Source organism: Perognathus longimembris, chromosome 14 (genome assembly GCF_023159225.1).
Source record: "Perognathus longimembris pacificus isolate PPM17 chromosome 14, ASM2315922v1, whole genome shotgun sequence".
In the NCBI taxonomy this organism is placed as follows: domain Eukaryota; kingdom Metazoa; phylum Chordata; class Mammalia; order Rodentia; family Heteromyidae; genus Perognathus; species Perognathus longimembris.
The window spans coordinates 43,615,105-43,640,361 of NC_063174.1; the positions used below are offsets into that span (position 1 = coordinate 43,615,105).

Here is a 25,257-nt window from a genome sequence, read left to right on the forward strand (position 1 = left end):
CTATGATTCAAAGCCAGCCTGGGCAGAAAAGTCAGCAAGACTCCATCTCCAAAATAGCCAGCAAAATGTCAGATTGTACGTGTGACTCAAGTGGTGGAATTCCAGCTGTGAGCAAGATAATTGATCTTCAATGTATTACTCCAAAATCAAATCCAACAGTACCATGCCATCCAACATCATAAGGTCCAAATCTTGTAATACATTTGTTTATATTAAAGATGATCTTCGGGCTGGGGATATGGCCTAGTGGCAAGAATGCTTGCCTCGTATACATGAAGCCCTGGGTTCAATTCCCCAGCACCACACACAGAGAAAACGGCCAGAAGTGGCGCTGTGGCTCAAGTGGCAGAGTGCTAACCTTGAGCAAAAAGAAGCCAGAGACAGTGCTCAGGCCCTGAGTCCAAGCCCCAGGACTGGCCAAAAAAAAAAAAAAAAAGATGATCTTCCATTTTTATCAGGTATCATGTATTATAACAATGAGGAAAAAGATTTACAATATATATAAAGGGCACTGTTTGTACAAAAAAAATTCAGGCTGGGGCTGGGGATATGGCCTAGTAGCAGGAGTGCTTGCCTCGTATACATGAGGCCCTAGGTTCGATTCCCCAGCACCACATATACAGAAAATGGCCAGAAGTGGCGCTGTGGCTCAAGTGGCAGAGTGCTAGCCTTGAGCAAGAAGAAGCCAGGGACAGTGCTCAGGCCCTGAGTCCAAGCCCCAGGACTGGCCCCCCAAAAAAACAAAAAAACAAAAAAAACAAAAAAACATTCAGGCTTAAAGTACTAAATTCATAGTTTTAGAGATGAATAGACATCTCTAAATTTCAGTCTCCCTATCTGTATCAACACTCATTTATTAAACCACTTAATAATAAAATAAAAAGACAACTGATCTACAGACTTCAAGCCCCGAACTTGCAGGAAAAAAAAAACAAAACACAAAAAACTGATTTTTTTCAGTAACCAAAGCATAGTAACATCTTTCTTAGTTTCATGAGATCACTGCTATTTTTTTCAACTCTATTGTAAATTGACAAAAAGTATCTATAAAGGAAGTAGACATTTGCATTATAGAAATAAGATCTATATTTTACAAAAAAAATAGCCACTTAAATGCCAGGTTGTTTTGTTTGGTGTGTGTGTGTGTGTGTGTGTGTGTGTGTGCGCGCGCGCGTGCGTGTGTGTGTGTGTGTGCGCGCGTGCGTGTGTGTGTGTGTGTGTGTGTGTGTGTGTACTAGGGCTTGAATTCTGGGCCTTGGTACTGTCTCTTAGCTTTTTCCCCTCAAGGCCAATTCTCTGCCACTTGAGCCACAGCTCTACTTTTGGCTTTTTTTTTTTTTTTTTTTTTTTTTTTTTTTGTGGCCAGTCCTGGGCCTTGGACTCAGGGCCGGAGTACTATCCCTGGCCTCTTCTTGCTCAAGGCTAGCACTCTGCCACTTGAGCCACAGCGCCCCCTCTGGCCGTTTTCCAAATATGTGGTGCTGGGGAATTGAACTGAGAGCTTCATGTGTAGGAGGCAAGCGCTCTTGCCACTAGGCCATACTCCCAGCCCTACTTTTGACTTTTTTGGTAGTTAACTGAATATGAAAGTCTCAGAGACGGCTGGGAATATGGCCTAGTGGCAAGAGTGTTTGCCTTGTATACATGAAGCCCTGGGTTCAATTCCTCAGCACCACATATATAGAAAAGGCCAGAAGAGGCGCTGTGGCTCAAGTGGCAGAGTGCTAGCCTTGAGCAAAAAAGAAGCCAGGGACAGTGCTCAGGCCCTGAGTCCAAGCGCCAGGACTGGCAAAAAAAAAAAGTTTCAGAGACTTTCCTTCACAGGCTGACTTTGAACTGCAATCATCAAATCTCAGCCTCCTGAGTAGCTAGGATTACAGGTGTGAGCCACTGGCACCTGACTGGTCTGGTGTGTGTGTGTTGTGACAGGGCTTTACTGTATAGCCCAAACTAGACTTGAACTCATGATCATCCTGCCCTAGACTCCTGAGTACTGGTATTAAAAGCATGTACTATCACACTTAGCTCCAGTTATGTTTTTTAAAGTGGTTTACATGGAAAGAACTTCTACTAAGGAGGCAGGACTGGGAGGGCTGCAGTTTGAGGCTAGCACCAGCAATGGGAGGCCGGGGGGAGTGCATGTACCTGTGGTCCCAGCTACTGGAAGGCAGAGGTAAGAGGATCAGTCTGAGGGCTCCAGGCATAATGTATGACACCCTATCTGAAAAATAAAGCAAACTGGCTAGAGGCACTGTTCAAACTGCAGAGTACAAACAAACTGCAAGGCCCTAGGCTCAAAACCCAGAACTACCAGAAAGGGGGGAAGAAACAGAAGAGCTTTAAATAAGATGAGATAGCATAAGAACAGTCAACTATAACTCAAGTAAGAATGAAATAATTCAGTTGAGATTGTCTAGTCAGCAATTACTTTTCTTTTTTTTTTTTTTTGGCCAGTCCTGGGCCTTGGACTCAGGGCCTGGCTTCTTCCCGCTCAAGGCTAGCACTCTGCCACTTGAGCCACAGCGCCGCTTCTGGCCGTTTTCTGTATATGTGGTGCTGGGGAATCGAACCTAGGGCCTCGTGTATCCAAGGCAGGCACTCTTGCCACTAGGCTATATCCCTAGCCCAGCAATTACTTTTCTAACCAAAATGGTAAGAAAATCAAGTAGTCTCATGTTTTAAATAGACACTACTATGGAAAAGGAGATGCAAGTATAATTATTTAACAGTGGTATCAAGTATTCAATCTAGCTTTTAGAAAGAAATGGAGAAGAGAAGATAAATAATTTATGTTTACATGGCTGCTCTGAGGAAGTAATATATTAAGATGTGTGGTTATTTCTTCAAGTTGGACACACCCGAATATGTTGATGTTTAGGACCTCTTGCTTTAATTTTACTCTTCAAAGAGCCATTAGTACAGTTTTCAAACACACTATAGTTACATGAGTTCCCCCTGTTGACTGTGACTTTCAGGGAATAAGTCCTGCTCAGCCAATCTGAGAATAAGATCATGATCTTGAGGTGCCTTGTTGGGAGGAAGAGTCCGTGGTAACCACTGGCTGTTGTTTGGTTACGGAGATGCCAAATGCTTTGCAGTATACGTAGTTAAGGTGGTCCTGGAGAGCAGGACTAGCTGAGAGATGCTGGCTCAAAGGAGTGTCCTTGAGTTGTACAGTAGTCAAATCAAACCAGGGGAGAGGCCTGGGGTGAAGGAAAAAATACTGTTAATTTTTTATATCTGCTCAAAACATCCAATTTGGCTCTTAAACACATTAGCCAGGTAATAATCTCTTTAACTAGATGTTATGGCAGTATAAATTTCCAAAAGTGATTTAAAAAATAGCAGAGGCTGAGAAGTACAGAATCCAAAGATTGTATGTGGAATGACCAATAATGGTGTAACATACATAATGAAAAAGGAGAAGAAAAAGAAAAAGGAACAGAATATTTGCAGCAATTATGACTGAGAATTTTTCCCAAGTTAGTATCAGACTCCACACCACAGGTCCAGAAAGCAAACAAGATAAATGTCAATATGATCACAAGCAAGATAACAACAACAACAACCAAATTATCCCCAGACATATTTTCAAATGAAAGAACATCAATGATAAAGACTGAAGTCTTGAGCCAGAGGGAAAAACATTTTACCTTCAGAAGAACAAAGAATTAAAACAACCTCTTGTCAAGCCAGGCAGAAGAAGAAAATGGACTGAAATACTTAAAACCACCAACCTACAATTTTTCTGTCCTTCCAAATTTTTTTGTGATTTTGTTTTTTACAAAACATTTTTATTACCTTTAAGTAGTTTTACAATGCATCTTGAGCAATGCCACCCCTTCCATTCCATCTTTTCCAACCTCAACCAGTAACCTCAGGTGCTTTGTATGTTTTAAGCCATTTAATTCTCATCCTAGCCATAGGAGGTAGAAACGATTATTTTGCCTGTTCTGCCAAATTTTCTTTTGAAAGTAAAAAAGAAAGACTTATCAACCAAACAATGAGAGAATCTGATGCAAGTAGACATGTCTTACAAGGAATATTCTAAGCTTTCTGTTGTTGTTGTGTGTACCAAAGAGTTTTTCTTTTTATTTGTTGTCAAAGTGATATACAGAGAGGTTACCGTTTCATTCATAAGGCAGTGAGTAATTTCTTCTTTTTTAAATTTTTTTTCTTTTTCTAGTCCTGGGGTTTGAACTCGGGGTTCGAGCACTGTCCCTGAGCTTCCTTTTGCTCAAGGTAGCACTCTGCCACTTGAGCTACAGTGCTACTTCTGGCTTTCCCTATATATGTGGTGCTAAGGAATCGAACCCAGGGCTTCATGTATGATAGGCATGCACTCTACCACTAGGCCATACGCCCAGCCCACAATAAGTACGTTTCTTATCAAACTTGTTACATCCTCCCTCATTTTTCTTCCGCCTTCCCCCTTCTCTAATCCCCCCCCCCGAGTTGTACAGTTGGTTTACATCATATTGTGTTGTAAGTATTGCTGTTGCATTGGTTCGCCTTTTACCCTTTGTCTCTCCATTTTGATGTTCCCTTCCCTTCCCTAGTTCCAATAAACATATATACAATACCCAGGGTACATCAGAGGTCAAACCATGGGGAAGAAAAACTAAAAAAAAAAAGCATAATTTCACATGGTACATTGAACATAACAACAATGATAAACCACTTATTTCTATAACTTGGAGTTCATTTCACTTAGCATTGTCTTATGTGTTCATAGGTACATAGCTAATGAATTATTGTGATCGTTATCCTAGACATGCACTAATTATTACCAATGAGGGAAAACATAGAGTCTATGTCTCTTCAGGTCTGGCTCACTTCACTTAATATGATTTTTTTCCAAGTCTTCATTTCTTTTTTTTTTTGGCCAGTCCTGGGGCCTTGGACTCAGGGCCTGAGCACTGTCCCTGGCTTCTTCTTGCTCAAGGCTAGCACTCTGCCACTTGAGCCACAGCGCCACTTCTGGCCATTTTCTGTGTATGTGGTGCTGGGGAATCGAACCCAGGGCCTCATGTATACGAGGCAAGCTCTCTTGCCACTAGGCCATAGCCCAGCCCCTCCAAGTCTTTTCATTTCCTTACAAATGGGGCAATGTCGTTCTGACAGAAGCATAGAATTCCATTGTGTATATGTACCACATTTTCTTGATCCATACATCTACTGAGGGGCATCTGGGTTGGTTCCATATTTTAGCAATGGTAAATTGTGCTGCAATGAACATAGTTGTGCTGCAACATAGTTGTTTTAATGTGGTCTTGTTTGTAATCCTTTGGGTAAACGCCTGAAAGTAGGGTTGCTGGTCATAGGGGAGCTCTATGTTTAGCCTTTTGAGGAACCTCCACACTGCTTTCCAGAGTGGTTGAACAAGCTTTTTTATTTTTTAAGAGAAGTGAAAACGATCTAGGTCCAAAAGCTGGATTCTCATAAAGGAAGAGCCCTAGAGTGCATCGAGATGTCAGCCCACGTGGACCTGGAAGTTGGAGAAGGCCTTCACAGAGCTATTAACACTCCACAGAAGGTGAAGCTTGATATATGTATAGATTGAACAGCTAAATACAACAAAAAGGCATGCACATGATACAGAGATTATAACTTTGGTAAATGAAAGTAATATGTATGAAGGCATAGGAAGAATGTTTATTCTTCAATCCAAGGAGGTCATTCACAACCAGCTGTTAAACAGAAAATAGTAGGGAAAAAAGAACTAGAACAGAAAAAGTCTTCTTTGGAGCACAGTGTAAAAGAAACCAGACAACATCCAGAAGATGATGGCATGAAAGGCACAGTTGGAGCAGCTAAGGGGATGCTCTTCCCTCCCAACTCCTCTCATCCTGGCAAGAGCTAAGGAACTTAGGCAGGGTATCGTCTTCCCTCAGCTGGATGGACATTTTTATCTGAATGGCCTCACACCCCACCTTCTCTCACACCCCACCACCTCTTTCGAGTCCTCCTGCTGCATATGTTTCTCCCAGATGGCCCTGCCCAGGACACTCTTGGAGCCTGGGGTGAGCCAGGAACTCCCAAGAGGGGGAAGGACAGAGTCCAGGGCAGATAGGGAAGCTCTGTATGAGCCCACTGCTTGGTAAACTGACAGACCAATAAAAGGCTATGTCTCACTCTGAAAAAAAAAAAAGGAAGATCACTAAAGATGGAATGGATAATGGTTTGCTCAAAGTAGTAGCAATAATTATTCAATTATGAATGTGTGTGTTTGTACAAAATGAATGTCAGAAATGATTCAAAGAGAAGATTTATTATAAAATATGTTACTTGTAAAGTGGTAAAAATGTGCTTAGATTGGTTATAAATGTAGGATATAACTATACATTTATATTATAAGTTCATATTGTATGATTTGAAGTTATAAGATTAATATATAAAAGTCAATCTCTTGGGCTGAAAGTGTGGCTTAGGTAGTAGAATGCCTGCCAAGCAAGTACAAGACTTTGAGTTCAAGCCCCAGCATCACTAAGAGTCAATCTCTTTCTTATATATGAATGTTTTGGTCCTTTTCTGTGTCTGTCACTGAATCCCACAGACTGGGCAATTTGTACAGATTACAGTTTATTTAACTCACAGTTCTGTAGGCCAGGAAGTCCTGAGAGTATGTGCCAACATATTCATTAATGAAGCAGACATGACTGCACTAATAGACAATGGCATTACACATACTTTTTACAATTCTAATTCTGTATGCAGAATATGAACATACATGATAATTACTGTATTTGTAAATAACTAGATAAAATGATGCAGATATAAAAACTGTTAAAGATAAAATGTATGAAATGGGATTTAGGAGGCAAAGAGGCTTTACTTTTCCACTGGTTAGGTGTGTGTATGTGTGTGTGTGTGTGTGTGTGTGTGTGTGTGTGTGTACATGCCAGTCTTGGGGCTTGAACTCAGGGCTTGGAAGTTGTCCCTGAACTTTTTCTCAAAGCTAATGCTCTACCACTGAGCTACAGCTCCACTTCTAGACTTTTCCTGGGTAGTTTGTTAGAAATAAAGAGTCTCACAGACTTTCCTGCCCGGGATGACTTCAAACTGCAGTCCTCAGATCTCAGCTTCTTAAATAGCTAGAATTACAGAATTACAGATGTGAATCAACCTGAGCCCCTGGTATCAGGCTGTTGTATTTTTATAGAAATGCATATATCATTTTTAAAATAGAACATGAGCGAAGTGTGATGGTACATGCCTATAATCTCACAGCACGCAGGATGGCTGGGACTGGAGAGTTCAAAGCCAGTCTGGAATACACAGTGAGAAATTACCTCAGTAAAAAAAAACCCAAAAGGAAAGGTATGGGGAGAGACAGAGAGAAAAAGAAACACAGACAGGGGCTGGAGGAATATTCAAGTGTTAAAATGCCTACCTAGCAAAAAGCTGAATTCAATGCCCAATCCTGGAAAAAGCAAGAGAGACAGACAGACAGGGACAGAGAAAATGAACATGGTCCAGGAAAGGAGAAAAGGGAAGAAAACGCATCTAAGTCAATAGTGTGGGAGAAATGAAAATGGCCAGCTATCTGACCTCTTACCTTCTGTGAAACAAGTTCCTGACATAGATTTGGTTGACAAAATGTTTTAGCTGAAAACTTGGGCAAGATGCTTGCTCTTTCTCTGAGTCTCCAGACTGTGCCATGAAAAATAGTTTGTTCAGCATCTCCAGTGCTTTTGGGTAGAAAACGTTTCTTTCAGTGCAGACATTTAGGATTGCATACAATACTCCCTCCAACCATTTGATATTGAGGGTTATTCCCCCTACACATCAATGAGAGGGAACATAATAACATTACTAAAAATGACTTGCAGGAACCTAGGAGAAACCCCAGACAGTAACGATAGAAGCCACCATTTTCCCAATACAGGCTAGTAATGTGGACCTGGAAATGAGCAAACATTCCTCCTTCTGAGGCTAACTGCTTAATCTTCCCTTTATCACATATGATGTATTGATTATATATACGAAAGGAGGAGGATAGGAACGAATGTAGATATTGCTAATGGCAAAAACATATACCCAGAACAGAACGTGGCTGTGATTCCAGCTATGCAGGAAGTAAGGCCGGAAGAATTGTGGTTTTAGACCAGCCTGGGCCAAAAAAAAAATCCCTATCTGAAAAAAATAAGCCGGCTGTGGTGATACATATCTATAATCCTAGATACATGACAGGCAAGGACGTTGGAGGCTAGCCCCAAGCAAAAGCATGAGATCCAATCTGAAAAATAAAAAGGGCTGGGAGCATGATTCAAGTGCTTTATAAACACAAAACTCTGAGTTCAAACCTTAGTACTTGCCCCCCCCAAAAAAATTTCTCCAGAAAGGTCCCTGCCAATAAGGGGGAAGAACTGGGAGAAACAGAGAGGTTAGAACAAGGAAAAGCCATTTTAGTCCCAGACATGATATTCTCCTATTTTAAATAGGCAGTTTCATTTAGTTTGTTTCCAATTACACATAAGAATCCAAATAATCAATCTTGCTAATAATAAGGGTTGCTTGTCATCACCAAACACTTTCACTACCCAAACTAAATGACTACTGTTTTCAGACACACACACCACACACACACACACACACACACGCACACACGCACACACACAAACTCAATATGAGCACTAGCCTAAGGGGAAGGTAGTGTTCGGAAGAATGCCAGAAATATAGTGAACAATGAATTACCTCTGGAACTGAAGGGGGAGGTAGCCTGAAGAATCACAGGATCTTGGAGAGCAGTTGGTATGTCCTTATTGGTCCCCCAGATATGGTCAGTATCCTCAACACAGTAATACATAGGCCGTAAGATACTGGTGTGGTTGTTCAGTAGTAGTCTCAATCTGGAAGCCAACAAGACAGGGAACAGCAGTGCAAGAATGGAATAAGTAACTACATAAGCCATTGTATTCATATCCAAGCCTAGCAACAGATTTTGATACACAGCCCTGCTCAGATATGGATCTGGGTTTACACAGAGGGCACTAGTGAGTTGGATTTGTTCATCCATCTCCCCAACAAGTTATCATGTGTCAGGCACTGGGCTAGACACTAGGTACAAAAGCAATAATTTTGCTATGGAGCAATTCTCTAATCCTATTACTATCTTCAGTAATGTTTTATGTCATTGACTGTGTGGTTCTCTTCTCCCTGATACACAAAGGAATAATACTTAGCTTCAAGCTAGTGGGCGACGATGTATGATGATAGTTCTAAACATTTGTACAGCCAAGAAACTATCCCACCCACAAGTGCTTGTGAGAAATTGAGAGAGACATAATTAGAAAAGTTGGTTGAGTCCTTTTACAGATCAAACAGCTTCCTCTCTATTTCTGAGGATGGATCAACCCCCATGAGGTAGGGGTATGGTGAAGGTGAACAGCAGAAAGCAAAGAGGAGACAGCAGTTCTACCTGGTCTGTTCTCACCCCACAAGATACCTGGGCAGGGGGATAGCAGATGCAAAGCTGTGCACGATGCAGTTCTTCTCAACACTTGCTTGAATTTCTAAGCAGATATTAGGCAGCTGTGATGGCAAGCAACAGAGGAATACCACGTTGGCCCAGCCCACCAGGTGAGAGTTATGGTAAAAGCACTGGATCCCCCGTTTCTGGAGAACTTCTGGAAAGGATAAAGGAAGAAAGAACAGAGTACAAAGGAGTTTGGACCTGAGCATCAGCTTGGAGAGAAGACGACCATTATATTATCTCAGGAAGCAACCCAAGTCTTGGTGCTACATAAACCAGAAAGATCTTCTCTATTTCTTCTGTGAGCTCTGCCACAATGCCCTGATTCCATTACCAAAGCAGGTGGTGTCATTGCAACAGAGACTGAAATGACATCATCTTTATCTTACTTTCAGACCAATACTGCAATGTTGTTAAGGAAGAAGGTATTCTCGAAGAAGCTTCATGCTTCAATTTGCTTAAGGTTCATCATGTGTCACTGTATGTTGCATATGTATATTATTTAAGGTCATCCTCACATGGACCTTCTAAGAAAGAGACTAGTATGATATTCCCATATTCTCACAGTTTATACAAGAGGAAATTGAGGCTTCAAGAAGCTATGTGATTTGCCCAACAAAAGACAGCTCTTGACTTTGGTAGGTGGGTAACACTAAGGGAACAGAGGCTGAAAGGTGTCTGGAAAGATGGAACCATTTCTACATAGCATACACAGCTTAATGGTAACAGAACATTTATGAATGTAGAGAAATGTAGTAACTTGTGTAGTTGCATAACATCCCTAGAAAGTTAATCATATGGTTGAACTAATTGCAGAGTGGATTGTCAAAAGAAAGAATTTAAAATACTCATGTTAAGTAGTATGTTCAAAGTGTTATTGAAAAACAGACATTGGAGATGTAAGTTCTTATCTTAATGAGTGAGTGCATGGTAGTGATGTTGAGATTATCTGCATATTCATAAACTTGAAGATGGATAGGAAAAAGTTTCGAAGGTGGCCCACCCAGCTAACCATCCAGAATTCTTGCCTCCTTCTACAACACAACAACACAGAGATAGTTTAGAAATGAAATTTCATTTCTAATAAGCACATGACTCCCCAAAGACTATCTACTGCATTGAATTACTATGCATACCAGTCCTACTTGGAGAGGTTAAGAAATATACCTTGAGTGGTAAGACTTTCTAAAGTTCCCATAATATGAAAAAAGCATACACACACATCAGTAAGAAAAATATTGGCACCCTCACAAAAAGAAAGAACAAAAGCAACTCAAAGAGGAAATAGCATTAAACCTATAGAGAAAATGTAACTTTTCTAGAGATTAATGCCATAGTAAGACAAAATTTTATAAAGAATATATTAAAAATGGTAATGTTAAAAATGATTTCTAAAGCCAGGTGCTGGTGGCTCATCCCTTTAAGCCTAGCTAATTAGGAAGCTGATATCTGAGGATCATGGTTCAAAGCCACCCTGGGCAGGAAAGCCTATGAGACTTTTTTTTTTTAATTTGTCTGTCATGGAGCTTGAACTCAGGGCCTAGGCACTGTCCATGAGCTTTTTGCTCAAAGCTAGCATTCTCTCTTCCACTTTGAGCCACAGCTCCACTTCCAGATTTTAGTGGTGTGTTGATGAGAGTCTCATGGCCTTTCCTGTCCAGGCTCGCTTTGAACTGTGATCCTCAGATCTCAGCCTCCTGAGTAACTAGGATTATAGCTGTGAGCCACCAGCACCCAGAACTGCAAGACTCTTATCTCCAATTAACCACCCACAAAAAAAGCCAGAAGTGGAGTATGGCTCAAGTGGTAGAACACTAGTCTTGAGCAAAAAAGCTCAAGGATAGTACTCAGGCCCTGAATTCAAGTCCCAGGACTGGCATTAAAAAAAAATAATTCTAGATGGGCGCTAGTAGCTCAAGCCTATAATCGTAGATACTCAGTGGACTGAGATCTGGAGGATCACAATTCAAAGTAAACCTAGAGAGATCAGTCACACTCTATCTCCAAGTAACTAGCAAAAAATGAGGCTATGGGCTGGGAATGTGGCTTCGTGGTACACTGCTTGCCTAGCATGCATGAAGCCCAGGGTTTGGTGCCTCAGTACCACATAAACAGAGCTCAAGTTGAGTGCTGCTAGCCTTGAGCAAAAGAAGCTCAGAGATGGTGCCTAGGCCCTGAGTTCAAGCCCCAGGACTGGCAAAAAAAGGAGGCTACAGGCATGGTTCACGTAGCAGAGTACCAACATAGTGAGAACGCAGGGTACTATTGATTTCTAGCATTGAAAAGTATATGATGTGTATAATGTATACAATGCTGATGAAACTTTACACCTGCACCACCTTTTCTGAGGCCTATTTGGATGAAAATGTATTAAAATTTTTTCTTTTAAAAGTAAACATATAGGACTGGGAATATGGCATAGTGGTAAAGTGCTCACCTTGTGTACATGAAGCCCTGGGTTCGATTCCTCAGCACCACATATATAGAAAATGGCCAGAAGTGGGGCTGGGAATATGGCCTAGTGGCAAGAGTGTGCTTACTTCATATACATGAAGCCCTGGGTTCGATTCCTCAGCACCACATATATAGAAAAAAGGCGGAAGTGGCGCTGTGGCTTAAGTGGCAGAGTGCTAGTCTTGAACAAAAAAAAAAAAAAAAGAAGAAGCCAGGGACAGTGCTCAGGACTGGCCAAAAAAAAAAAAAAAAAAAAAGCAAAATCCAGAAGTGGCACTGTGGCTCAAGTAGTAGAGTGCTATCCTTGAGCAAAAAAAGAAGGCAGGGACAGTGTTCAGGCCCTGAATTCAAGCCCCAGGATTAGCAAAAAACAAAACTAAACTAAACATATAAGTAGGGCACTGACTGCTCATGTCTGTAATCCTAGCTACTCAGGAGGCTTAGTAGGTTCAAAGCCAGCCTGGCAGAAAAGTCCATGAGACGGCTCATCTCCAATTAACCACCAAAAAGCCAGAGTGGCTCAAGCAGTAGAGTGCTAGACTTTAGCAAGAAAGCTCAGGAACAGTGTCCAGGCCCCGAGTTCAAGTCCTAGGACACATACACACACTATATATATATGTATACATACACATATATACATATATACACATATATATGTGTGTATGTATATATATATATATATATATATATATATATATATATATATATATATATATATATATACACCTAGCCAGACACTAGTGGCTCACACTTGTAATCCTAGTTACTCAGAAGTCTGAGATCTGAAGATTGTGGTTTGAAGACAGTGTGTGGAGACTTATCTCTATCCAGCAAAAAGCGAAAAGTGGGGTTGTGGCTCAACTGTCAGAGCACCAGCCTCAGGCACAAGACCTGATTTCAAACTTCAATACCAGTACCTATGTACTGGTACCAGTAAATATGTACCTACTACAAAACCCAGTCACTTCATTCCCACATATTTGCCCAAGAAAAATAAAAGTAGATGCCCACATGAATACTTGTATACAAATGTCCATAGTAGCTTTATTTGAAATAGCCAAGAGCTAGAAATAACCTGTATTTTCAGATTAATAATATGTGGAGTATATTCATTTGATGGGCTATTGATACCTAAAAGGACATAGCTACAACTCTAAGTATTTAAGCAGGGTAAAAGAAGTTAGGCCAAAAAAACCTGTGTGACTCTATTAGTATAAAATTCTACTTAATGCAAACTAATCTATAGTAACAGAAACCATTGCCACTGGTTTGGGGGTAGAGAGCTGCAGGGAAGTAGAAAGACAAGCTCAAAAAGGACAAGAAGCAACTTCTGAGGTGATGCATGTGTTTATTATCTTGATTGTGTTGGTTTCACAGGTGTGCACCTGTATCAAAGTATCAACCTCAAGTACAAGTAATTCATGCCTATAATCCTAGTTACTTAGGAGACTGAGGTCTAAGGATCATAGTTCAAAGCTAGGCTGGGTAGGAAAGTCCATAAGCATCTTATCTCCAGTTAACCAGCGAAAGGCCAGAAGTGGAGCTGTTGCCCAAGTGGTAGAGCACCAGCCTTGAGCACAAAAGCACAGGGACAGTGTCAGGTCCTGAATGCAAGCCCCAGGACAGGCACAAAAAGCAATCAAATTGCACACTTTATGTATAGTTTATTGCAAATCAATAATATTTTAATACACTTCTATTTGTTGACCTAGTAATTTTATTCTGAAAGTTATGCTAAATATGGTACGTACAAAGAAGTTGAGCTAGTTCTGGAAATGATGGCACATGCATACTTTGGCATCTACAGAATCTTTTTTTTTATTATTATATTTTTTTTATTATTAATTGAACATAAATTTTTTTACAAGGTGTTGTGCAAAGAGGGTGCAGTTACATAGTAGGGCAGTGTGTACATTTCTTGTGATATCTTACAACCTGTTTTTCCATCCCTTGTCTAGGTCAGGTAGACCCATATGCAATATACAATGTATCAAGCACATATACAGTGTTCACAGACTTGGTCTCTACTGTCTCTCCGTCTCCCTTTGTTAACAGTCATATATCAGGGAGATCATGCCCCTTTGTTTTCTGTGTTTTAGGCTTGTCTCACTCAACATTATTTGTTCGAGTTCTGACCATTTCCCTGCGAATAACAATATTTCACCATTCCTAATCGCTATGCATCTACAGAATCTTAAAGTCATTTTTACATTAAAATTAACAAATTTTCAATCCTAAAAAATCAGAGAAAGGGAGAATGGTACAGAGTACCTGCCTTCCTGTCCACTGCCTGGTGTAGCATGCATGTTTTCAGCATTCCCAGACACGAGGCATGTCACACAGCCTTCCTGGGAGACCCCCTTGAGCCAGTGGAAGGACATTCTTTGAGGAATGTTAAATGATATATTAAGTGAAAAACAGCAGGATACGAATGACTGATGGGGGAGAAATAGGGAGAAACAGATAACCCTGCTATGGAGTCTACAGGTTGTCAGTACAATCTTCCAGAGTGATTTTCTACAATATGCATATATTGTTTGGCATGAATATACAGTGCCACACTGGGATGAAAAATACACAATTTCAATAGTTTTGACAAAGGCCTATATCCACAAAACCCATATGGAAAACATTTCCTTCCTTTCTCTTAGAAAGTTATTTTCAGCCCCTTCTCAGTCTCTCTCTCTCTCTCTAGAAGCCATCATTGTTTGTTTCTAGCACATAGACTGGTAAATGGAATCAACACAAAACAGTTTTTTTGAAATTCAGTCATTATTTTAAATATAAATGTATGTGTGTTCCAATGCAAATTGTGTGTGTGAGTGTGTATGTATATTCCAATGCAGATTTTGCAACTGTCTTAACACACACCAGATCCTAATTTGTCTGGTTGAATTTGAAATCTGTATGGAAAGCTTCTGTTTATTACAAAACCTCCAGGAGCAATGGGTAGGAAAGCATTTAAAGGGAACAAAAAGTTGTTGAAGCCTAAGTTTAAAATCTGTCGTTCTTGGGCTGGGGATATAGCCTAGTGGCAAGAGTGCCTGCCTTGGTATACCCGAGGCCCTAGGTTCGATTCCCCAGCATCACATATACAGAAAACGGCCAGAAGCGGCCAGGACTGGCCAAAAAAAAAAAAAAAAATCTGTCGTTCTTTCTGGGAATATGGCCTAGTGGTAAAGTGTTTGCCTCATATACATGAAGCCCTGGGTTCGATTCCTCAGCACCACATATATAGAAAAAGCCGGAAGTGGCACTGTGGCTCAAGTGGTAGAGTGCTAGCCTTGAGCAAAAAGAAACCAGGGACAGTGCTCAGGCCCTGAGTTCAAGCCCCAGGACTGGAAAAACAAACCCAAAACAACAACAACAAAAAAAACATGGTTCTAGCTTCCCTCAGAGCAAGCAATCTGAGAACTCTCACACCAGGATTCTCCTCTGAAGGAACCATTTCAAAATGGCTTTGTGAACATGTAACCAGCACAACTAAGCCCCACTCCTCACCCAGGATGTCTGGCCTCCGTGTGGAGATCCGAAGGTTCTCTGCAGGGATGGGGACAAGCTGCAGCAGTGACCAAGCCAGCTGCTTCCCAAGGCGGCCACCTCCAATGATTCCCACCTTGAACTCACTGCTAGCAGGATCCGGATCTGAATTCGATGGTCCGGAGGAGGGACGTTCAGAACCCTGTGCCACATTCAACATCATTCTGGAGAACAAACAGACACAGAAAGAAATGTGGGAACACACTGTAGTTCTTCTTGACAAGTTCTCAGCAGTAAGTTTTCCAAGTGAAAGCCTGGAGGTACTTTCCTGCTTGGAGATAAGGCATTTCAAGTGTTCAGCTTATTCTAAAATGAAATGTTCTTCCTAAATGATTTCCAAAAATTAAAGCACATGCCAGGCACCGATGGCTCACACCTCTAATCCTAGCAACTCAAGTGGCTGTGATCTTAGGACCTCGGTTCAAAGCCAGCTCAGGCAGGAAAGTCCATGAGACTCTTATCTCCAGAAAACCAAAAGTGGCACTGTGGCTCAAGTGGTAGAGTGCTAGCCTTGAGCTGAAGAGCTCAGGAATAGTGCCCAGGCCCAGAGTTCAAGCCCCACGACCAAAAAAAAAAAAAAGAAAGAAAGAGGGACCAAACTAGATCAAACTATTTTAAAGCCAGGGGCTGGTGTCTCACACTGTAATCCTAGCTACTCAGGAGGCTGAGATGTGAGGATCACTGGTCAAAGCCAGCCTGGGCAGGAAAGTCTGTGAGACTCATCTCCAATTACTCACCAAAAAGCCAGAAATGGAACTGTGGCTCAAGTGGTAGTGCACTAGCCTTGAGCACAAAATCTCAGAGGCAGTGTCTAGGCCCTGAGTTGAAGCTCTAGGATCAGGACACACAAAAAATGCATATGTATTTTTATATTTAATATATAAACAATATGATATGTAACATCATGATATATATAAATTTTATAATATAAATGTTTATATATTTAAATTGCCATCTTTTCAATACAAATCAACACAAATATTTCTCCCAGTCCACAGGTTATCTTTTTGTTCTTGTTTCCTTGGCTATGCAGAAGCTCTTAAATGTCATATGGTCCTGTTTGCTATTTTGCTATTTTGCTTCTGTGTTTTTGATATCTTAATAAAAATCAGTGCTAAATCCAAAGTCATGAAGCGTCCCCCCACGACGTTTCTTTCTAGAACTTCTACAGTCTTGTCTTTAATCCATTTTGAGTTAATATTTGTATATGCTGTAGTGGTAAGAGTCCAACTTAATTCCTTTACATATGGATATGCAGTTTCCCAAAACTTGTTGAAAAAACTATCCTGTCTCTATTGTATAACTTTACTGTGTCTGATGAAAATCATTTAACTATATATGTAAGATCTGGTTTTGGACTCCCTCTATTCTTTCGTTGGTCTACATGGCCATCTTTATGAAAATATCAAGCTATTTTGATCACTGTATCTTGGTTATCTGCTTCAAAACCTCAAAGTTTTTCTTTCTCAAGATTGCTTTGGCTATTCTTACAGAATACACAGTCCATACTTATTATGGGATTTTTTTTTTTTTTTTTTTTTTTTTTTGCTAGTCCTGGTTCTTGGACTCAGGGCCTGAGCACTGTCCCTGGCTTCTTTTTGCTCAAGGCTAGCACTCTGCCACTTGAGCCACAGCGCCACTTCTGGCCGTTTCCTGTATATGTGGTGCTGGGGAATTGAACCCAGGGCCTCATGTATACAAGGCAAGCACTCTTGCCACTAGGCCATATCCCCAGCTCCTGGGATTTTTTTCTACTTTTACCAAAAAAAAAAAAAAGTTCCTGGGATTTTTTTTTTTTTTTTTTTGGCCAGTCCTGGGCCTTGGACTCAGGGCCTGAGCACTGTCCCTGGCTTCTTTTTGCTCAAGGCTAGTACTCTACCACTTGAACCACAGCGCCACTTCCAGCTTTTTCACTTATATGGCACTAAGGAATCGAACCCAGGACTTCATGCATGCTATGCAAGCACTCTACCACTAAGCTACATTCCAGGCCCTTAGTTTGAACTTTTTATTTATGGCCTTTATTACATTGAAGTAATTTCCCACTATTTCTAGTGTTCCTGGGGCTTGAACTCAGGGCCTTGGTGCTGCTGTGAGCTTTTTTGCTCAGTGCTAGTCTCTACCATGTGAGCCAAAGCTCCACTTCTGGATTTTTTTTTTTGGCAGGGGCAGGGGAGATGTTAATTGGAGACACGAGTCTCACAGATATGTTCCTGCCTGGGCTGGCTTCAAACTGCCATCTCCAGAGTAGCTAGGATTATGGGCATGAGCCACCAGCATTAGACTTGTCAAATGCTTTTTCTGCATTAACTGAAATGTGATTTTTCTCCTTTGCTTTGTTACTGTGCCATATTACATTGATTGCATTTCTAAGATGATCATCCTGGCATTTTAGGATTCTTTTTTTTTTTTTGCCAATCCTGGGGCTTGGACTCAGGGCCTGAGCACTGTCCCTGGCTTCTTTTTGCTCAAGGCTAGCACTCTGCCTCTTGAGCCACAGCGCCACTTCTGGCCGTTTTCTGTATATGTGGTACTGGGGAATTGAACCCAGGGCCTCATGTATACCAGGCAAGCACTCTTGCCACTAGGCCATATTCCCAGCCCCCATTTTAGGATTCTTGATCATTTTGTTACTTTTGTGTCTCTGTGACAAAATGCTGGGGTTTTGTTTGTCTATTTTACAAAAGTAAGGTAAGGATTTATTTTGGCTCACAGTTTGAGGTTTGTTGTTGTTGTTGTTTGTTTTTGCCAGCTCTGGGGCTTGGACTCAGGACCTGAGCACTGTCCCTGGCTTTTTTTTGCTCAAGGCCACTCTGCCACTTGAGCCACAGCACCACTTCTGACCTTTTCTATATATGTGATGTTGAGGAATCGGACCAAGGGCTTCATGTATACGAGGCAAACATTCTTGCCACTAGGCCATATTCCCAGCCCCAGTTTTAGAGGTTTTAGTCTATGGTTATATGATTCCATTACCTTGGGCCAGTGGCAAAACATCATGGCAAGGTTTGTACAAGGAGGAGAAGGCTTTTGACCTCATAGTGATCAGAGAGAATGGAGAGAGAGGACAGGGCAAGAGATGACCTTCAAGGGCATGTCCCCCAGCGCCCTTCTCCTGCCAGACCATGCCATCTAACAGTCTACTCAAATACTTAACAATCTATTGAGGATATTCAGTTCTGTCAGTATTTGCTTCATATAATTCAATAATGTTAAGAGCACATACATTATACCTTCCTGGCAAAATAATCATTATCATTATATCCTTCTTTGTTCCTCATGGCAGTTTTTGTTTTTCAAGTGTTATGCTCTCTTTTGGCTGTCATTTACATGAACTATCTTTTTCCATCCTTTTTCAGCCTTCTCCTTAGATCTAAGCGAAGTCCTTAGTAGACAGTATATAATTGGATTTTTTTTTTTTTTTTTTGCCAGTCCTGGGGCTTGAATTCAGGGCCTGAGCACTGTCCCTGGCTTCTTTTTGCTCAAGGCTAGCACTCTGCCATTTGAGCCACAGCGCCACTTCTGGCCTTTTCTATATATGTGGTGCTGAGGAATTGAACCCAGGGCTTCAGGTATACGAGGCAAGCACTCGCTACTAGGCCATATTCCCAGCCCATAATTGGAATTTATTTTTTATTTTTTTATTTTTGGCCAGTCCAGGACTCAGGGCCTGAGCACCTTCCCTGGCTTCTTCCCGCTCAAGGCTAGCACTCTGCCACCTGAGCCACAGTGCCCCTTCTGGCCGTTTTCCATATATGTGGTGCTGGGGAATGGAACCGAGAGCTTCATGTGTAGGAGGCAAGCACGCTTGCCACTAGGCCATATTCCCAGCCCCCATAATTGGAATTTTTAATCCAGTCAGTCATTCTCTGTTTTGATTGGGGAGTTTAAGCCATTTTTGTTTTGTTTTGCTTTACTGGTCCTGGGGCTTGAACTTGTGGCCTAGGCACTGTCCCCAAGCCTCTTTGTGCTCAAAGCTAGCACTCTACCACTTTAGCCACAGTGACACTTCCGGCTTTTCCTAAGTAGTTGATTAGAGATAAGATGACAGACTTTTCTACCCAGGCTGGCTTTGAACCATGATCCTATGTTCTCAGCCTCATGAATAGCTAGGATTACAGGCCTGAGCCACCCCATGCCCAGGCCGTTTGCATTTTAAGTAATGATTAGCCAGCACTAGTAGCTTATGCCTGTAGTCCTAGCTACTTAGGAGGCTGAGCTCTGAGGATCACAGTTCATAGCCAACCCAGGCAGATAAATCCTCAAGACTCTTATCTCCAATTAACCAGCAAAAAGTTGTGGCTAAAGTGAGAGCACCATCCTGTGTGAGGCCCTGAGTTCAAGCCCCAGCACTAACACCAAATATATATGGCTTTTTTTTTTTTTTTTTGGTTGGTTGTGGGGCTTGAACTCTGGGCCTGAGCGCTGTTCCTGAGCTCTTTGGCTCAAGACTAGTGCTCTACCACTTTAAGCCACAGCTCCACTTCTGGCTTTTTGGTGGTTAATTGGAGATAAAAGTCTCATGGACTTTCCTGTCTGGGCTGGCTTTGAACCACAATCCTCAGATCTCATCCTACTGAGTAGCTAGGATTACAGGAGTGAGCCACTGGCACCAGCTAATTTTTTAATAATAAAGTAATTATTAATCAGGAAGGAGTTACTCTTGCCAATTTGTTCATTGATTTCTGTATATCTTGTAGTTATATTTTCTTTTTTTCTCTTGCTATCTTCCTTTATGTGTTATTGTTTTATGATGTTTGATCCATATATATATATATATATATATATATATATATATACATATATATACACACACATAATCTTTTTTTGGTCAGTTGTGGGAATTGAACCTAGTGTCTGAGCACTATCCCTGAGCTAGTGCTCTACTACTTTGAGCCACAGTGCCATTTCTGATTTTCTGGTGTTTAAGTGGAGATGATTCTCATAGACTTTCCTGCCCAGGCTGTGAACTGTGATCCTCAGATCTCTGCCTCTTGAGTAGTGATCCATATATATGTACATATATATTTCATATGTAATATATACTGTATAATATTATATATGTGTATATCTATTTATTTATTTTTGCCAGTCCTGAGGCTTGAACTCAGGGCCTGGGCACTGTCCCTGAGCTTCTTTTGCTCAAAGCTAGCACTTTACCACTTGAGCCACAGCGCCACTTCTGGCTTTTTCTGGTTATGTGGTGCTCAGGAATAGAACCAAGGGCTTCATGCATGCTAGGCCAACACTCTACCATTAAGCCACATTCCCAGACCCCTTATGTTTTTGTTAGTATTTTTCCATAATCATCTTCTTTGTGGTTATCATAGGGAATACTAAATCTTATGGCTATAGTTATCTAATTTAAACTGATAATAGCTTTATTTTAGTCACACAGATAAATAATTCCTTTACACCTCTCACTCCTTTTTGTATTTATATCATAGATGACATATTTTGTATTTTATACCTATTAGTAGTTTTATAGTTATTTTTCATATTTTGTTTTAAAATTCTGTATCAGAATTTAAAATGATTCATTCTCTACTCTTACCATATTAATTTACATATGAATCTATTACCAGATATTTATATTTTTCATATTTTTACTGCTATCTAGCATTGTTTTAATTTGTGTGTATACAAGTCCTAGGCTTGAATTCAGGATCTGAGAGCTGTTCCTTAGCAGTTTTGCTAAAGGATAGTTCTCTACCACTTCAGCCACAGCTCCACTTTGGGCTTTTTTGGTATCTAACTGCAAGTATGTATCTCACAGACTTTCTTCCCCAGGCTAATTTTGAACTACAATCCCCAGATCTCAACCTCCTGGGTAGCTAGTATTACAGGTATGAGCCATTGGCAATCCATTTTCATTTCAAGATCTCTTTTTAGCATTTAACATAAGCCAAATTCAATAGAGCTCTCAGTTGTCATCAGAGTAGGCCTTTTTCCTTCTTGTTTTTTGTTTTGTTTCTCTTGATTTGATTTTTTTCAAGGAGTATTGGCATATATGGAAGTTTTTCTTTCAGCACTTGAATATAACCACTCTCAGACCAGGTGCGGCACACACCTGTAATTCCAGCTACTTGGGAGGCAGAGGAACAAGGGTCACAATTCCAGGTTAGTGTAAGATCCTATCTGAAAAACAAGCTAACAGCAGGAGGACTGGGGATTATGGTGGAATGCCAGCCCAGCAAGCAGTGGGCCCTGACTTCAATCCCCAGTACCAGGAAAACCAGAGCAAAGAACCAATCAGCCCTTTTCTGGCCTGTTTCTGTATTTACTGGCTTTGCACCTGGAAAGACCTTCACCAGTCAGCTCAGCTGGAGATTGGAGGGACCTCACAAACCTTTTCTGTGTCCTCCCTAGGTTTATGAATTCCCATGCAGTTTGCCTTTATCTTTTTTTTTTTTTTTTTTTTTTTGGCCAGTTCTGGGGCTTGAACTCTGAGCCTGGGCACTGACCCTGAGCTCTTCACCTCAAAGCTAGCATTCGACCACTTAAGCCACAGTGCCACTTCCCATTTTCTGGTGGTTAATTGGCGATAAAGTCTTAGACTTTCCTGCCCTGGCTGACTTTGAGCTTCGATTCTCAGATCTAAGCCTCCTGAGTAGTTAGGATTACAAGTGTGAGCTACCAGTGCCCAGCTGATGTTATCTTTTCTAGACGCCTATGATCTCTTGCTCTCTGGTGTCACAAGTTTCTCTCCTAGTTTAAAAGAAAACACTTTCTTTTAGTGCTTGATCCTCCTAAATATAAAATGACTCCTGGAGTTTTCATGTGAGGGTTTCTCGCTAGTCATCTTGGCTATAGCCAATACTTATGCATTCTAATAAGTAAATCAGCAAACTATTGAGTAGACTGCCTTCTTGGGTATAGGTGTATCTATAAATATGATCAGTTCTGATCTGGTCCCACAATCTAGGAATTAATCTAATTTCAGAGAAAAGTAAAGTGATGAGGGTATGACATATTCCAGAACAGACATTACAAATAAATAAGCCTAACTCAAGGTACATAGATCACACACATCTATTTAAGTGTTGAAACTACATTGTAGTATGACATAAGATACCAGGATTAGACCAAAAACCTATCTGTAAATCAGTATTCCTAGTTTCAATCAAGTCATTTGGCTTCAGAGATAGCAAGAGTCCCTGGATTAATGTTCCAGATGGCTTTTATTCTGATGGAGCAGCCCACTGTTAGGTTAGCCTAAAAGAAACTGACTCTGTGTGTGTGTTGTGTGTAAATCATATGAGAGAGGAGAAAGTAATTTTTTGTGTGTGCCAGTCCTGGGCTTGGACTCAGGGCATGGGCGCTCTCCTTAAGCTTTTTTGCTCAAGGCTAACACTCTACCACTTGAACCACACTTCCACTTCTGGGTTTTTTAGTGGTTAAATGAAGATTAGAATCTCATGGACTCCCCTGGGCTAGCTTTGAACCATAATCTGAAATGTCAGACTCCTGCGTAGCTATGATTACAGGCCATCAATGTCTGGCAGAAACTGACCCAATAGGGAAGGGATGGATAGTCATTAGATGAGCTAGTGGTCCTAATGCACAAATAACAAATGATCATTTAATCAGTTCATCTATGTTGCTGTGAAGGCTAAGAGACCTCTGTGTAGGTTTTGCTGGTCCTTTTATCCAGGAGCATTAACTATGGGTTGGAAAAGTAGGAAGACAATTCTCCTGACAAATTTACCCTCCAATATAAAAAGTTTAAGTCACTTAGGTCCTCAACAATGAGATCCTTATCTGTCTCCCTGAACTTGAAAACCTAGCTTACCTCAAATGACGTAACAGTTTGCAGAGGAAGACTGCATGAGCACAGGCCTCAAGTAGCAGTCCCCGAGAACGGCTCTGCAAATACAGCCAGAAACGCTCTTCCTCTGGAATCCCATACTCAAACTTTAGGGTTTCAAGGTCCGCTAGTATGTCCATTTCCACACCAGCATCTCCTGCAGTGACAGATACCAATCAGTTTGGCTCCTTTCCTTTGAAGAGCAATCATCTATGCAGAAGGCCTTACATATGATGCTATATGTGCCTAGCCCACATAGTGGTGGGCTTCACTACCACTCTGCTTCCAGATTTTCAAGTTCATATCTGTTTGCATCTCAAGTTCACATCACTGACTGCCCAGGAATCTTGGATTTATGAAAAGCCTGAACATAGCCCCAAAGTAATGTCTCCATATAGGCTACAGGCACTGTTTTCAGAGGATGAATTTATACTAACAATGGGCTTCAAAGGTGTTATTGGGTCAACCATCTTCTCCCCTCCATTCTCTGAGATTTAGAAATAGGACTAAATACATAAAACTTCATTTCCATAAAATTATCCCCTGAATACATACGTCATTTCAAAAAAGTATCCCCTTTCTATGCTCCTAAGACAGAAAAGCCCAAAATAAACATTACTAGTCTCTTATCTAGAGCAGGAACATTTAAGGTTTTAAGGTTTATAAACCCTTTCTATACACACTCTCACCAACCAGAGATAGGCTCTGCTCCTTAGTACATCTGGTCCAGGCAGGTAAGGACTACATTTCTAACAATTACTCAAGTGTGTTGTCATTATGACTCAGTAGCTACCAGATCACCTCAGTCTCTGAGTCTTAAAGGGGACAGCCTCACCTACAAGTTTTGTGACCTGAACATGAAGATACAAGTCCTGTTCACTATTATACTATACCAAGCAGTTATCTTCCAAACAGCAGATGTCGTACCTCTCCTTGCTCGTCTGTCTAGAATACCATACAGATTTCTTTTTTTTTTTCTTGTGTGTGGTACTAAGAATTAACCCAGGACCTTATGTGTACTGAGCAAGTACTCTTTACCCCTGAGATAATCCTCAGCCCTGGTCTATTTTTTGATGTCTAAATTGACCTGGCCAGACTTGGGATCCTTCTGGCTGTCTTCCTAATGGATCCTGGCAAATAAAAGTCATGTTTTTGCTAGTGATGTGGCCTAAGTGGCAAGAGGGCCTACCTAGCAAGCATGAGGCTGAGTTCAAACCCCCCCAAAAAGTTGGTTGCTTTGTGTTTATGTGTATAGTGCTGAGAATTGCATCCAGGGGTTCAGCAAATGCTCTACTACAATGAGCTTTACCCTTAGCATTACTTAATTTTCCCAATCCCTTCCTTTGATGGTCAAGAAGTCAATGATCCACCTTCTTTGTGTGTGTGTGTGGTATTAGGGTTTGAATTCAGGGCCTCATGCTTGCTGATACTCGACCACTGAGCAACACCTCTAGTCCTGTTGTTTCACTGGTTATTTATTTAGTTTAGGGGCTCATCAGCCTATTTAATGTATTTTCTATATTTCTAAAAGACCATCACAATTATGTCTGAGCATATGTACAAAAAGGGAAAAATCAATGTTAAATTTTATAAACAGGTGCCTGCCCTCACTTTTATGATTCTCATTAGACAAATGGCAAACTAATATAATGTTGCAGAGTAGAATTGTTTAGCAGGCTTGAAGAAAGTAGCTGCTTTGAAAGCAACTTTGAGTCAGTGTTACTTCCCACTAGGCACATACATGATCATCAGAGCTCTGCCTGGCTTCCTGGCATTGCTGGGATCACAGGCAAGTACCACCATGCCCCGTTTCTCTCAGCAGAGATGAAGTCCTGCAGACTTTCTGTCTGGACTGTCTGGGAACTGCAATCCTCCCAATCTCAGCCTCCCATATAGACTGGATGTCAGGTGCATGCATCTAGTTATAGGCTGAAAAGAGTCCTGTGAACGTTTCTGCCTGGGCTAGCCAAACTGCCATCTT

The 25,257-nt window shown here is 41.1% G+C and overlaps 1 protein-coding gene and 1 pseudogene across 1 annotated transcript; one reads left to right on the forward strand and one right to left on the reverse strand.

Annotated features, from left to right (window-relative positions):
• Nucleotides 1–2,867: 2,867 nt before the first annotated feature.
• Nucleotides 2,868–25,239, reverse strand: Noxred1 (NADP dependent oxidoreductase domain containing 1). Its single transcript, XM_048361839.1, has 6 exons — nucleotides 23,262–25,239; nucleotides 15,431–15,633; nucleotides 9,449–9,629; nucleotides 8,698–8,852; nucleotides 7,559–7,781; nucleotides 2,868–3,203 (listed from the first exon to the last, which is right to left on the reverse strand). The coding sequence occupies exons 1-6, from the start codon at nucleotides 23,414–23,416 to the stop codon at nucleotides 3,011–3,013; spliced, it is 1,110 nt and encodes a 369-aa protein (XP_048217796.1). The 5' UTR covers nucleotides 23,417–25,239; the 3' UTR covers nucleotides 2,868–3,010.
• Nucleotides 5,471–6,104, forward strand: LOC125363577 (annotated as a pseudogene).
• Nucleotides 25,240–25,257: the final 18 nt, after the last annotated feature.